The 14142-nt window shown below is 52.0% G+C and overlaps 1 protein-coding gene across 1 annotated transcript; it reads right to left on the reverse strand.

The window, feature by feature from the left end:
- Window positions 1–11605: 11605 nt before the first annotated feature.
- On the reverse strand, window positions 11606–13869 carry TP53AIP1 (tumor protein p53 regulated apoptosis inducing protein 1). The gene is given in 4 exon segments (XM_073022257.1): window positions 11606–11653; window positions 11655–11728; window positions 12548–12643; window positions 13660–13869. Coding segments are annotated over 4 exon segments (405 nt in total). The 5' UTR covers window positions 13847–13869.
- Window positions 13870–14142: the final 273 nt, after the last annotated feature.

Consider the following 14142-nt stretch of genomic DNA (forward strand, 5'->3'; position numbering starts at 1 on the left):
AAGTCAGCTGTGGGGGAAGAACTTCGTAGTCAACATAAACTTTGATTCCTACATCGCTGCCACCCAGTGCACCCCATAGCCCTTAATTTGTATTTGACTCTGCCTAGGATAGCCAATTCTGGAAGATAATTCATAAGCAGCTTTGGTTGCAGTTTCAGTGACATGTCCCATGTGGTACCACTACATCTTATTTGCTACAGGATGGTCCGTGCATCTGATGAGTCAGTGCTCATCACTTCCAGGTGCCCCTCCCTCCTTACCCTGCCTTTCTCGAGAAATCTTTCAGTTTCTGTAGGAAAACCCTTCAGCCTAGTTTCACAGACGTGTCCGGCAGACTGTGACATTTTCACTCACACATCTACAACACACACACACACAGACATGCCCCCTCCGAGATTCATAGCAGTACATTCATAATTCTACAGCTCACTTCTTTCTTACTGACCTGCGAGTGGATTACGATCACCTTTGCCTTATTCACTAATTTACAATTAGAGTTATACATGGAAAACCATACATGCCATATTAATATGCTACCCTTGCATAAGCATATCACCATCATCTTCAAACACCACCCAGATGGAGAGCCGCAAGCATTTTCAGCTGCACTTCAAGTGTCCACGCCATCTTGAAAGAAAAAAAGCCTTTTTTTTTTTTTTTTTTTTTGAGACACAGTCTCACTCTGTCACCCAGGCTGGAGTGCAGTAGTGAGATCTCAGCCCACTGCAACCTCCGACTCCTGGATTTCCAGCGATTCTCCTGCCTCAGTCTCCCAAGTAGCTGGGATGACAGGCACCCACCACCACACCCAGCTAATGTTTGTATTTTCAGACGAGATGGGGTTTCACTATATTGACCAGGCTGGTCTTGAGCTCCCAACCGCGAGTGATTCCCCTGTCTCAGTCTGTAATCCCAAAGGGCTGGGATTACAGGTGTGAGCCACCGTGCCCGGCCAAAAAAGCCTTTTCAATCTGACAGAGCCAGATTCAACCTCTGAGTCTCTTTCTCTGCAGCACACGGGTCACTCCCTCGTGGACTATTACAGAATTAAATAAGAGTTCATGGGCTCGGCCTTACTCAAAGTGGCATCCCTGTAAACATTAACTCCTTCCCCCTTTAAATCGGGGCCACATGTGGAGAGAGACCACATCGCTTCCACCCTCGTCCTCCTTTGTGTCACTGTCCCCGTGTTTTCCTCGTCATCCCTGGCTTTCCAAGAACCTGGTGGGCCAAGCTGGCCAGGCACCTTCTCCAGCACCAGTCAGCTGTGCACTTGTTGGTGTTGCTCTAAGAGGGACTTTCCCCTGAGGGGAGACCCCCACACTCTCCCAGAACACTCCCTCCTCCTCCTTCTTTACAACTCACCCAGCCTGATCCTGCGTTGATTTGCTGAGCACGTACTAAGCACCTGGCTGCCCTGTGCCCCGTGCTGCCACACCAGGTCCTGGCTCGGGGGCTCCTGGTAGGCACCCGAGTCAGAGCCGGCCATGCTGCCCACATGCCCCATGCAGGACGCTGGGCCAAGGGCCCACCCTGGCTAACAAGGTTCAGCTCCCTTCTGAGCCCGCACATGCGAGGTCGGATGAGTGACCTTTCTAGAAAAGCGAGCTCCCCCTGCCCCCTTGGCTTGTGAGGTTTGTTGGTGGGGGAGGGATCCTGCTTTCGCATGGGGGAGGGACCCGCCAGAACCTTTAGCAATGGGATTCTCGGCCTACTCGCGTGGGCCCTCAGTGGAGCCACTGCTCATGAAGCAGACAGCTGCTTTGCGGTGACGAATGCACTTCCGATCTGAGGGAGACATGTGGTATTAGTCACAGTGGAAGGCTCCAGCCCATTCATCTATAGCAGAAGCGCCCCCAGAGAATTATTTGCCAGGTCATACAGCAAAACAATGACCTCAGCCCCCAGGGCGCTGCAGCCTGCGAGCAGCTGGGCATGTGTCCTGAGAGCTGAGCAGGCCCTCGGAGGGCCAGCTGCCCTGGCACCTGAAGCACTTCCTGAGGAGAGCAAGGAACAAGAGAGTGCGTTTGGAGGTCAGATTTGGAACTTACTGTCTAGATAATTCCCTCTCCTGCTCCCCGCTCCCATCCCTTCTTCTTACCACCCTCCCTGGAGGTACAAGGAGAAAACTGCCACTGAGAAGGAGGCCAGGGGTTAGGGAGGCCGGGGGTTAGGGAGGCAGGGGGTTAGGGAGGCCAGGGGTTAGGGAGGCCAGGGGTTAGGGAGGCCGAGGGTTAGGGAGGCCAGGGGTTAGGGAGGCCGGGGGTTAGGGAGGCAGGGGGTTAAGGAGGCCAGGGGTTAGGGAGGCCGAGGGTTAGGGAGGCCAGGGGTTAGGGAGGCCAGTGTTAGGGAGGCCAGGGGTTAGGGAGGCCAGTGTTAGGGAGGCTGGGGGTTAGGGAGGCCAGTGTTAGGGAGGCCGAGGGTTAGGGAGGCCAGGGATTAGGGAGGCCAGGGGTTAGGGAGGCCGAGGATTAGGGAGGCCAGGGGTTAGGGAGGCCAGTGTTAGGGAGGCAGGGGGTTAGGGAGGCCAAGGATTAGGGAGGCAGGGGGTTAGGGAGGCCAGGGGTTAGGGAGGCCAGTGTTAGGGAGGCTGGGGGTTAGGGAGGCCAGTGTTAGGGAGGCTGGGGGTTAGGGAGGCCAGTGTTAGGGAGGCTGGGGGTTAGGGAGGCCGAGGGTTAGGGAGGCCAGGGGTTAGGGAGGCCAGTGTTAGGGAGGCTGGGGGTTAGGGAGGCCAGGGATTAGGGAGGCAGGGGGTTAGGGAGGCCGAGGGTTAGGGAGGCCAGTGGTTAGGGAGGCCAGTGTTAGGGAGGCTGGGGGTTAGGGAGGCCAGTGTTAGGGAGGCTGGGGTTAGGGAGGCAGGGCATTAGGGAAGCAGTGGTTATTGAGGCAGGGATTAGGGAGGGCAGTGGTTCTGGAGGGCAGGGGTTGTAAACCTGGCACTCCCTACTCCCTCTCCATCCCAGCCAGGTGTTCCTGTCTCTGCCTGGCTCCTCCCTGGCCTGCTCTCCTGTCAGATGGAGTGGATTTTCTCTACCCTCCCTCAACCTCTATGTATGTGTTGGACATTGGTTTTTGTCTTCTGCTCTGGACTGAATGTTTGTGTCCCCCAACCCCAAATTCCCATGTTGAAACCCTAACCCCAATGTGATGGGATCTGGAGGTGGGGCCTTTGGGAAGGGATTAGCCTTAGATGAGGTCAGGAGGGTGGGGCCCTGGGAGTGGGATTAGTGCCTTCATGAAAAGATGAAGAGGCCGGGCACAGTGGCTCATGCCAGTCATCCCAGCACTTTGGGAGGCCGAGATGGGCAAATTACTGGAGCTCAGAGGTTCAAGACCAGCTTGGGCATCATAGCAAAACTCCATCTCTACAAAAAATACAAAAATTAGCCTGGTGTGTTGGCACACACCTGTAGTCCCAGCTACTCGGGAGGCTGAGGCAGGAGAATTGCTTGAGTCCGGGAAGTCCTGGCACCCCAGTCTGGATGACAGAGTGAGACTCTGTCTCAAAAAAAAAAAGAACCAAGAAGAGACAGAAGATTCTTCTGTCTTTGCGTCACGTGAGGATACACGGAGAGGCTGGGTTTCTGCAAACCAGGTTGTGAACCTTCACGCGACATCAGATCTGCTGGCACCTTCATCGTGGGCTTCCCAGCCTCCAGAGCTGTGAGAAATAAATGTTTGTTGATGAAGCCACTCCATCGATGGTGTTCTGTGATACAGCCCAAGCTGACTAAGAGAACTTCCAAGGAGGGGCAGCAGAGCATTCCTGGGGGCATATGGCCAACCCCTACGCTCTCCAGGCACACATGATCTTCCTCCACGTCTCCACCTGTCGAGGTTATAGCCTGCAGGGTTGACAGCTGCTCCTCCTTCCCCTGCAGCATCCACAGAAGACCCCCTGTGCATAAACCACATCTCAGTAGAGGCCCCCACACTGCATCGCTCTCAATGCCTTGAGAGGGTGCTAACCCCTGGGAGTAGAGCTGCCAGATTTAACAAATAAAAATACAGGCTTCCCAGCTCCTTTGAAATTTCAGATGATCACCGACTAATGTTGGAACATAAGCGTGCGCCACGCAGTTCTGGGGACGCACTTACACTGAAAAGTGTTACGTTGTTTACCTGAAATTCAATGGAATTAGGTGTGCTCTATGTTTATTTGATGAAGTGGGACCTGTGCCCACTTCAGTCCATCTGATCACTGGGAGGGAGCCGGTTGCCAGTTTCTGCCCTCAGGCTGTCACTACGAGGGGGAAATGATAGGACAAATTGATCAGCACATTAGACTGTTAATAACTCAAAAGGTTCCGGCTTGTGAGTCAGAGCAGCCACCACAGAGCCTGAGCCCAGAGGGGTGACTGTATATCTCACGCTCGGTTTCCTCACCTCTGCAACGCAGGCATTTAACCAGATGACCCTCAACACCCCTCAGTGCTGACATCCGGAGCCTCCTTGTGGAGCTGTTGTCAGAGTTTGGAATGTGTGAGTGTGACCTAGTCTGCTGGGTGCAGACGTGAAGATCCAGTATGTGTGGTGTGGGCCCCGGAGTCTGCATTTAAACATGCATCCTGACCAGGCGCGGTGGCTCACACCTGTAATCCCAGCACATTGGGAGGCCAAGGCCCGTAGATCACTTAAGGTCAGGAGATCAAGACCAGCTGGCCAACATGGTGAAACATCGTCTCTACTAAAAAAAACACAAAAATTAGCTGGGCATGGTGGCAGGTACCTGTAGTCCCAGCTACTCAGGAGGCTGAGGCAGGAGAATCGCTTGAACCCAGGAGGTGGAGGTTGCAGTGAACTGAACTGAAATCACGCCATTGCACTCCAGCTTGGAAAACAGAGCGAGATTCAGTCTCAAAAAAAAAAAAAAAAAAAAAAAAAAAATAGTGCATCCTCTGCCATTCAGATGTTGATGATCTGAAAAGGACAGTTTGGGATATGCTGGTCTTGCGTTTATCCTCCGTGGCAGGGGGTGTGTGTGTTTGTGCGCATCCATAGGGGCTGCTTCATTTTTAAAACAGGCCCCCAGGGTGAAAATGCAACCTAACCCTAGTGAAAGGCTATCAGGAATCATTGTGAGGCCCCCCCATGCTCGGAGCTTCCCCAGGTCCCTCTGATCTCCTTGTCCACTCACCTGTCACCATCTGTGGACCTGGGTGGGGGCTCCCTGCCCTACCGCATGGATGGCGCAGCCCAAGCAGCATCTGCGCAGAGTGCGGCTGCAGAAGTGAAAACTCCGCTCTGTCCCCAAACAGACAGGTGGGCACAACATGGTACCCTGGCCCTGGGTACAGAGCCATCTTTAAGGTAGGGAGATGGGGTGGGGGCTGCAGCCACTTTGGGGGCCTGGATTCTTGGAAACGATCCTGGATACTGATGTGAGCAGAAGGAATTGAGGGAGACCAGCTTGAGCTCACAGAGCTCTGCAATTCCCCCCACATAGATGGCCTCAGGCTGCCATTGCAGATGTGTCCTGCACTTCTCACCACCATCTGGAGTCAAGCTGGCATCCCCAGGTTTTGACACTGTCCCACTTGCAGCCAAGACTTCAAGTGCACTTTAACTTCTACTGTTATCAAGAGGCTGGTCTTGCCCACTGCTGGCCCACTCTCCAAGGCCACATGGGGCAGAGATTAAGCACATGTCTCGGAGCCGGCTAACCCAGAAGCAAGCCTTGGATCTACAGTTTGCTCAGTGACCTCAGGCCCTTTACTTAACCTCCTTTGCAAAATACAGAGAATGGTCTCCCTTCATAACAGATCCAGCCCCAAGGAATACAATGAGCAGACAGCCTCCAGTGACAGGGGCCTGCATAGCAAGCTGATGATGACTGCTGTGGTGGGTTCCTCTATGGGCAGTCTTGGGCAGGAGCCCCTGCACCACTCACCAAGTTTTCTGAGTGGCCTGCATTCTGAGGATCTTCCTGCCTGACCCTCCTTCCTCTTCCCTCTCCTTTCGTAGGTGTCAGACCTGCATCAAGACCTGGGGCTCCCTCTGCTTACTTCTGCTTAGTTCCCCATTTTGTTCACAGGCATTACCCCCTGTAAATCTCTGGCACATCTAACGACATCTTCCCAAGGACCCAGCTGATGAATCATCCCCAGTCTCAGGGCCCCATCCTCCCCTATCAGGGATCCTTGGAAGTGCCATGTAGAATATGGCTCAGCAGCAGCCCACCCAGGGAAGCTGGGGGATTTACACACCAGTGTTTTCCCCCATTGGTTAAGGGCTGCCCTGGGGGCTCCCAACTCACGGAATTTCAGGAGGAGGCAGCTCTGCATGCTGGCCAGGCAAGCTCTTACTGCACTGAAAAACACAAAACAAAACCAAGCTATCATTGCCAGGGCTTGTGGTAGGAACATGTCAGCAGGAATGACTGTCCACTGCAGCTGGGGGACACCCAGCGGGGGCCCGGGGCTTGCTGATTGGCATCAGCAGCATCTGCTATAGATGATCAAACCCGCACTTCTCAAACCACCACTTATGTCCCTGGAAGGGTGCCGGTGCCCGCCACGGCTGTGAGGAAACTCTTGGAGCATACTTTTCCTTGCGGAGTTTTGTGGGGATGCGTCATTTTTATTTTTTAGCAAGTGGATATTATAGATTGGAATGCAAACTTCACAATAATTTTTTTCAGCTTTTATTTCGGATTTGGGGATACACGTGCAGATTTGTTACTTGGGTATATCGCGTGATGCTGAGGTTTAGTATACGAGCGATCTTGTCACCCAAGCAGGGAGCATAGTACCCCATAGACAGTGTTTCAATCTTCACCTTCCTCCTTCCCTCCCCGCTCTAGGGTCCCCAGGGTCTATCGTTGCCATCTGTATGTCCACGTGTACCCAACGTTTAGTTCCCACTCATAAGTGAGAACATCCAGTATTTGTTTTTGTTTTTGTTGTTCATGTTTGAGATGGAGCCTTGCTTTGTCACCCAGGCTGGAGTGCAGTGACGTAATCTCCACTCACTGCAACCTCAGCCTCCTGGGTTCAAGTGATTCTCATATCTCAGCCTCCCTGGTAGCCAGGATTACAGGCGTCTGCCACCACACCGGGCTAATTTTTTATATTTTTAGTGGACACAGGGTTTCACCATGTTGGCCAGGCTGCTCTTGAACTCCTGACCTCAAGTGATCTACCTACCTTGGTCTCCCACTGTGCTGGCATTACAGGCATGAGCCACCACACCTCGCCCCAGTATTTGGTTTTCTGTCTCTGCATTACTTGTTATTTGCTTAGAAGGTAACCTCCAGCTGCATCTGCCTGGCTGCAGAAGACATGATTTCATTCTTTGTTATAACTATGTAGTATTCCATGGTGTATATTTCCTGCATTTTCTTTATCCAATCCACTGTTGATGGGCATCTGGGCTGATTGCGTGTCTTCACTGTTGTAAACAGTGCTGTAGTGAGCATGTGAGTGCAGGTGTGTTACTTTTTAGGGGCAGTTACCCAGTAGCAGGATTGCTGGGTGGAATGGTAGTTCTGTTTTCAGTGATTTGAGAAATCTCCAAAATGCTTTCCACAGTGGCTGAACTCATTTACATTCCCACCAACAGTGTGTAAGTGTGCCCTTCTCCCTGCAGCCTTGCCAGCATCTGTGATTTTTTTTAACTTTTTAATAATAGCCACTCTGACTGGTGACTACACAGGGCTTTAAAACCGAAATGTGAAACTTCAGAAAAACCTCATGCTCCACATTAGCTGCTTTGCCTGCCCTCCGAGCCCCTCTTCATTTCAGCGGAAGAGATTGACAAGAGGAGCTGTGGATCATTTGAAGCCACCCAAGATATTCAAGCAAGAAAGAGCAACAACCAGATTTGCAGTGTAGGGGAGAGGCTGGCAGCAGAGAGAGGCTGGGGCCTTCAGCAGACTCCCTGGGGACCCACAGTGTGCAGCACATACTCTAGGGCACAGAAGTGACAGCAGGCAAACTGAAGGCCTCATTCTGGGGACCAGGGAAGGCATGCAAAAAGCCATCCCGCAATTAGTGTTGCATTCAGACTTTGAGATCTGCTCTGAGCAGAGTGCCGTGTGGGAATATGTAGCAGGAGAGTGAGTACTAGCCCGGGCGCTAACCAGTTCCTCCAGGAAGTGACACTGGATTTGAGCTCTGAACTGACAGATACTGACTGGAGGCAGCCAAATGTCTAGGCAGATAGGGGCGGGTCCCGGGTGAAACCCCACCTCCAAGCTGAAGACAGTCCTGGGTAAAACCTCGGACCAGAATGAGAACTTCTATTCCTGTTTGCCCGCCCTTCCCCTATTCTGAGCCCATAAAAGCCCTGGACCCACACACACAGGGACTTTCTCACCTTCAGGTAGGGGGACCACTGCCACATCCCCTCTTTGCCAAAAGTCATTTCTTCACTCAGTGAAACTCCCTGCCTTGCTCAGTCTTCGATCGGCTCATTCGTCTTGGATGCTGGACAAGATCTTGGGAACTAGTGCGCAAGCCCAACTCTGCCCAGGTAGGCTGAGTGGGCGGGCCGTCTCCTGCAGCAGGTAGCATGGTTGAGCGAGGCCCAGGTGGGGTGTCACTGGCTGGAGGTCCCCAGTTTGCCAAGTGACCAAGAAAAAAATCCTGTGTCAACAGGGCCAGTGAGGGGTGGGAGAAGGGGACTGAGTAGGGTGAGGGGTGGGAGAAGGAGACTGAGTAAGGTGAGGGATGTCAAGATTGGCATTCTCATTTGGGGCCTGAACAAAGGATAAATGATCACATTTGCTAAGAAAATACTGGAGAAAGATCGTGCTTGAAAAAGAGTTGAGTTCCTTTTTTTCGGTGTTGAATGTTATCTTAGTCCATTTTCTGTTGCTTATAACAGAGTACCTGAAACTGGGTAATTTAGAAAGAAAAGGAATTTATTTTTTATGAAGGGCTGAGGAGTCCAAGGTTGAGGGGCTGCACATGGTGAGGGTCTTCTTGATGGCAGGGAGTATGCAGAGTCCTGAGGCACCACAAGGCATCCCATGAGAACCTATGCATCCACTAACTCATTAATCTGTGAATCTGTTTATCCACAAATGGATTAATCCATTCATGAAGGTAGGACCCTCATGGCCCAGTCACCTCTCAAAGGCCTTGTCTCTCAGTTCTGCCATGTTGGGGATTATGGCTCAGCATGATTTCGGAGGGGACAGACATTCAAAGCAGAGCAGATGTGAACCCTCTGTGACGCATCCAAGGAAGCTACTGGCCTAGGACAGAAGCCCAAGGAGGAGGAGGAAAGCGCAAGGGCAGAAGACAAACCAGTGGAACCAGGTGTCCAGGCCATCAAAGACCAAGGGAGGAGCACTTCCAGCGTGTCAGGAGGAGTGTTGTACGCTGCCAAGATGGGGAGTGCAAGGGGGACGGTGCCCCTTAGCAAGAGCTGTTGTTAGGGTGTGGACACAGAGGCCAGTGTAGAGGAGCTGAGGGTGCACGAGGCAAGAGGATTGACAGGAGGTGCATATGATTTGATTCCTGGAATATTGGCCGTGACGTGGTGGTGAGAACCAGGGCAGTGGGTGTCTGCAGGGAAAGGGGGTGGGCAGAGATGATTCTGGAGTTTCAGATTGTGAGCTGATGTTTTAAGATGCAAGACGCTGAAGCATGTCTAAGTACGGATGGGAAATGTCTGCTGGAGAAGAGGAAGTAGAAGATGCCAATGGCAAAGATTACCCGGGGCGTGAGGCCAGGGTAGGTGGGAGTGGGGATGCAGAGCCCCAGGCGGGATGAGGTGGAGAACCCCTCTCCAAGGGGTGCTCTGCTCTTCCCTGCTCTCCCGTGACCTGTTCTGCCCCCTTCTCTCTGCCTTTTGGAAAATCCTCTTTGTCTTCCATTCCCCAGATGAAGTCACACCCTCTTTGTTCTTCATACCCAACCCAACCCACACTGCTCCCTCTTCCCACTGAATGCTCGTGGTCTCCCTCAGTGGACTCATTGTTCACTCCAGGTAATCACCGGTGTCTTCTCAAAGTGCCGAAGGCCTCAGCCACCTGGTGGCCCAGTGGTCCAGGTGGCGCTTCCTCCCTCTGTGGTGCCCTCAGCACCTGGCTCTGTCCTGACGGAGAGATCTACACGGGAGGCAGTGACGGAGGAGACCCTGTGGCTTCCCTGTGACATTGGGACTTCAGCCTTGAATGAACACTCAGAGAGAGACAGATGTCCTGCTGCCAAAATCCATGTTTCTCATGACGACGAGGGCAGAAGGACTGAGCCTCAGCCACTGGCCATTAAGGAAAGTACAAGCCAGGTGCAGGGTGGTGGGCCCAGGAGCACTGTGGGCATGGACCACACCCCACCCCTGTCCTGTGTGCAGCCTCTCATCAAACGTGTCAGACTGAGAAACGCAGGCACCAATTTCAGAAGCCATTAGGAGGTGCTAAGAGCAGATGGGGCATGAACACTACAGGGCACTCATGCCCACCCTGAGCAGACGTTCATCAGCTGCTCAGTAAAAAAAAAAAAAAAAAAAAATTGTAGGGAAGAGGATTGGCAGGTGAGAGAGAAATAACCGGCCCGGGGCAGCTCTGAGGCATCCTGGGGGCCAGTGCCCAGGCAATGTGGACTGCAGGTGGTTCCCACCTTCAGATGGCTTATGAATCACACCTGCCTCTGGAATTCTTGGGGAGAGTTAGCATAGTTAGAACAGTGCCTGAAATATAGCAAACATAAGTGTTAAATACCATAATAAAACAATGAAACAGTAGCTATTATTATCCTTCCAAAGCAAGAGTTGCAGACAGATAAACCTGGGTTTGTCCAGTGTATTGGCTTCCCAGAGTTACCCTCAAACAAGTCATTTAAACTCTGATTGTTTTAATCTGAAAAATGAAGACACTCTTACTTCCAGGGCAGGGTTGTTGGAGAGATAACAGAAGATACTACGGTAGAGTTGACAGAGCCCCTAGGACATCACGGGGGAGCAGGAGCGGCCTCTCCTGGGGAAGACGGGTCTTCAGCAAACAAACACCTTCACTCCAGGAATCCTCCCATAGACACGGTGACGGCTGATTTTAGGTTGACTTGCCTTGATCACGGTGTCCAGATATTCAGTCTAACATTGGTCTGGATGTTTCTGTGATTGTGTTTTTTGGATGAGATAAACATTAGATCAGCAGTTTTGGTGAAGTAGGTTGGTCTCTGTAATAAAGGTAGGCCTCATCCAAGCAGCTGAAGACAATGAAGGCCTGAAGAGAATGAAGGACTCAGCTCCCCCAGCAGGAAGAAAGTCCCCAGCAGATGGCCTCAGAGTGAAGAGCTGCACTGGCTTCCTCCCGGGTCTGTGGCCTCCCAGCCCGCCCTGCAGACTTTGGATTAGCCAGCCTCCACAATTCCTCAGGCTCATTCTCTCTCTATACACACACCACATTGGTTCTGTTTCTCCAGAGGGCCTTGACTGCCATGGATATAAAGCTCCCTCTGATCGTCAGAAGGATGCAAAATGAGGCAGCCTAGCTACCCAGTGGGCCCAGTGGTCAAGGGGGGAAATGAGGTGGCCGCTAGTCAGTGCTGGGGCCATTTCTAGATGGTGCTTTTTTGTTTGTTTGTTTGTTTGTGTTTGTTTTGAGATGGAGTCTCTCTCTGTCGCCCAGGCTGGAGTGCTGTGGTGTGATCTCGGCTCACTGCAACCTCAATGGTGCTTTTTTTTGATCATAGCTCAGGCTTACGTGCTGATCCCAGTGGCCTATCTTTAAGCACTGTGGTTCCAGGAAAGAAAGGCCTGGAGAGACCTAGACCAAGGCCTCAGCGGGGAGGGAGAGAATTTGCTCTTTACGAAATGTATGGAGTCCTTTTTATTTACCGGGTATCATGTTAGAGACCAGGGATAAAAACAACAATAATGAATTTCAGTGAATCTAAAACAATCCATTGTAAGACAGAGCATTATTCTATCTCCCAAGACAGGAAAAAAACATCTTTAGATTTCATAGATATCAAATGGGAAAACAATATATTTTGGAATAAACAAAATATGCTAATGGTAACAATGAGATATCTAGGACATACTATGTACAGGTGCTGTTCTTAGCATTTCACACATATCATTTTACCCACAGAGTGAATCTGTGAGATGGAAGCCATTGTCGTTCTATTTTATAGACAGGTACCCTGAGACTCAGGCAGGCCAGTTGTCCTGCCCGTGTACACACAGCTCCTAAGTGGTAGAGCCAGGATTTGAACCCAGACCCTGCAGCCTGGCTCCATGCTCTCAACAGCTTTGCAGAAACTAAAGTTGGAATGGAAGACTGCTCATTCCAAATTTGTCCCATTGTCCAGCATCCCACGGCCCATTCCAGAAAGTTCAGTGCGTGTCAATGAGCTTGGCTGTAGTGACCACTCTTACGTGTACCATTACCTTTTATTTTAATTTGAGAAATTAAATAAAATATATCCACAGTAGTTTACAACTCTGCCATGATGTCATTTTGTCAGATGGCGAATTTCAGGAGAGGCTCAAACTCCAAAAACCCTGTCGTTACCTGAATTTAATGAGAGGACGTCAAATCACTTAATTCTATCACAGCCCACACCCATGAATTCACTAAGTAATTATCACACACCTGTCAGGCACCAGACAGTTGCTGAGGACCAAGATCCAGACGAAACTGATGGAGCTTCTCTTCCCCTGCACCCTCTGTGAACTTGGAGACCCAAAGCTGAAAGACCTGAAATCTGAGAGAGAACGGGAGCAGGCTGTGAGGCCCTGCCCTGCAGGCCGTCTCTTGGATGGTTTATGCTTCTCTGGCAGGTTTTCCCCTAGGTATTCATGGCATCGGGGGGCATTTCACCTCAGCAAAGTGATGACGCTGCCACTCAGGTTCCCATGGAAACCAAACTGGGACAGGAGGAACAAAAGACTCCTCAAGGTCAGTGGTGCAAAGGACATTAGAGACAAAGACAGAGACAGCAAATCAGCCCAAAGAACAGACAAAAACCGGCGCTTCCTCCCTCCCATCACCACAGCTCGGGGCTTTGTCACTCCAGCACACCTGGGCCCTGCACTTCAGACGCTGCGTGATTTTTGACCTTCTGGGGAGAGAAGCTTGGGCCTCCAGGGAGGTGCAGATGCTCCTGGCTCCTGGCAGACTCCTGGGCCAGGCCCAGCCTGTGTCTGTTTCCGGAGCCACGCACTGCCTGTGCTGGGATGAATGCATGGCCACTGCGTCTTTCCCCCTCCTCAGAGCCCACAAGCTTCCGAGTGCGTCATCTTCATGATTGGCCACGGGAAATGACTTCTTGGAGTAAGTGACTGCTGCTCCGAGGCCCATCTGGACAAAAGCAGGATCCGGGATGGACACAGAAGAGCAGACCCGGAGCCCTGCGCCCCAGCCTCCCCTCCCCATGCGTTCCACATGGGTCCTCTGTTCAGCCCCTCCATTTAACTCTCCTTTCTGAACGCCCAGCCAGGCACTGCCTTCCTTCCAAAAGCCTTGTTTCTCAGAAAACCTTTTGCCTTCTAGAAACCCAGGATTCCGAGGAGGAAGAGGACTGGCCTTTCTCTTGGGACTATTGATCAGGGCTGTCAGTTCCCAGTTCCGTCCAGTGCCCTGAGCTGGGGACACAGATGCTGTCACTGGGTCCTGGCGAGTCTGAAAACTTGGGATGTCAGCACCACGGTGAGAGCAGAGTCTGCGCAGGGCCACGGCAGGCAAAAGACCGTCTTGGTTTTCACTGCGGGGGCTTCCCCAGTCCGGTGTGTGTGTCTGGGCCCTGCTGTTGGGAGGCATCATCGAGAGGCTCTGGTCTCCCCTGCCCAGACCCTGCCTCCTGGCCCCACTGCCGGAAGCTTGAGCAGATCTGAAGCTCGCCTTAGAGGAAGACCCCGAATGCAGAAGGCAGAGAACTTGGCTTCTCCTCATTTGTTGCTGGGGCCAGTGCCTAAGGGACTAAAAACAAACAAAACAAGCTGAAAGCAGAAGCAGTGGTGGCAACGCTGGGCCAGCAATGATGATTTCTATTGTGAGGGTTTCGGTCGTGCTTGGATCTGGGAGCGGGAGGCCGATGCACCCAGAGACCCTAGGCGGGGCTGTAACCACTGTAACCACACATCTTAGGAGACACTTTGGGAAGCTCAAACTGACGCCATTTGTGCTGAATTTTTGGGAAAGGGGGTGGGATGATGGACTTGGGAGCACTGTCGTTAACTGGTCATTGA

The sequence above is a fragment of the Chlorocebus sabaeus genome, chromosome 1 (assembly GCF_047675955.1).
Source record: "Chlorocebus sabaeus isolate Y175 chromosome 1, mChlSab1.0.hap1, whole genome shotgun sequence".
Lineage (NCBI taxonomy): Eukaryota > Metazoa > Chordata > Mammalia > Primates > Cercopithecidae > Chlorocebus > Chlorocebus sabaeus.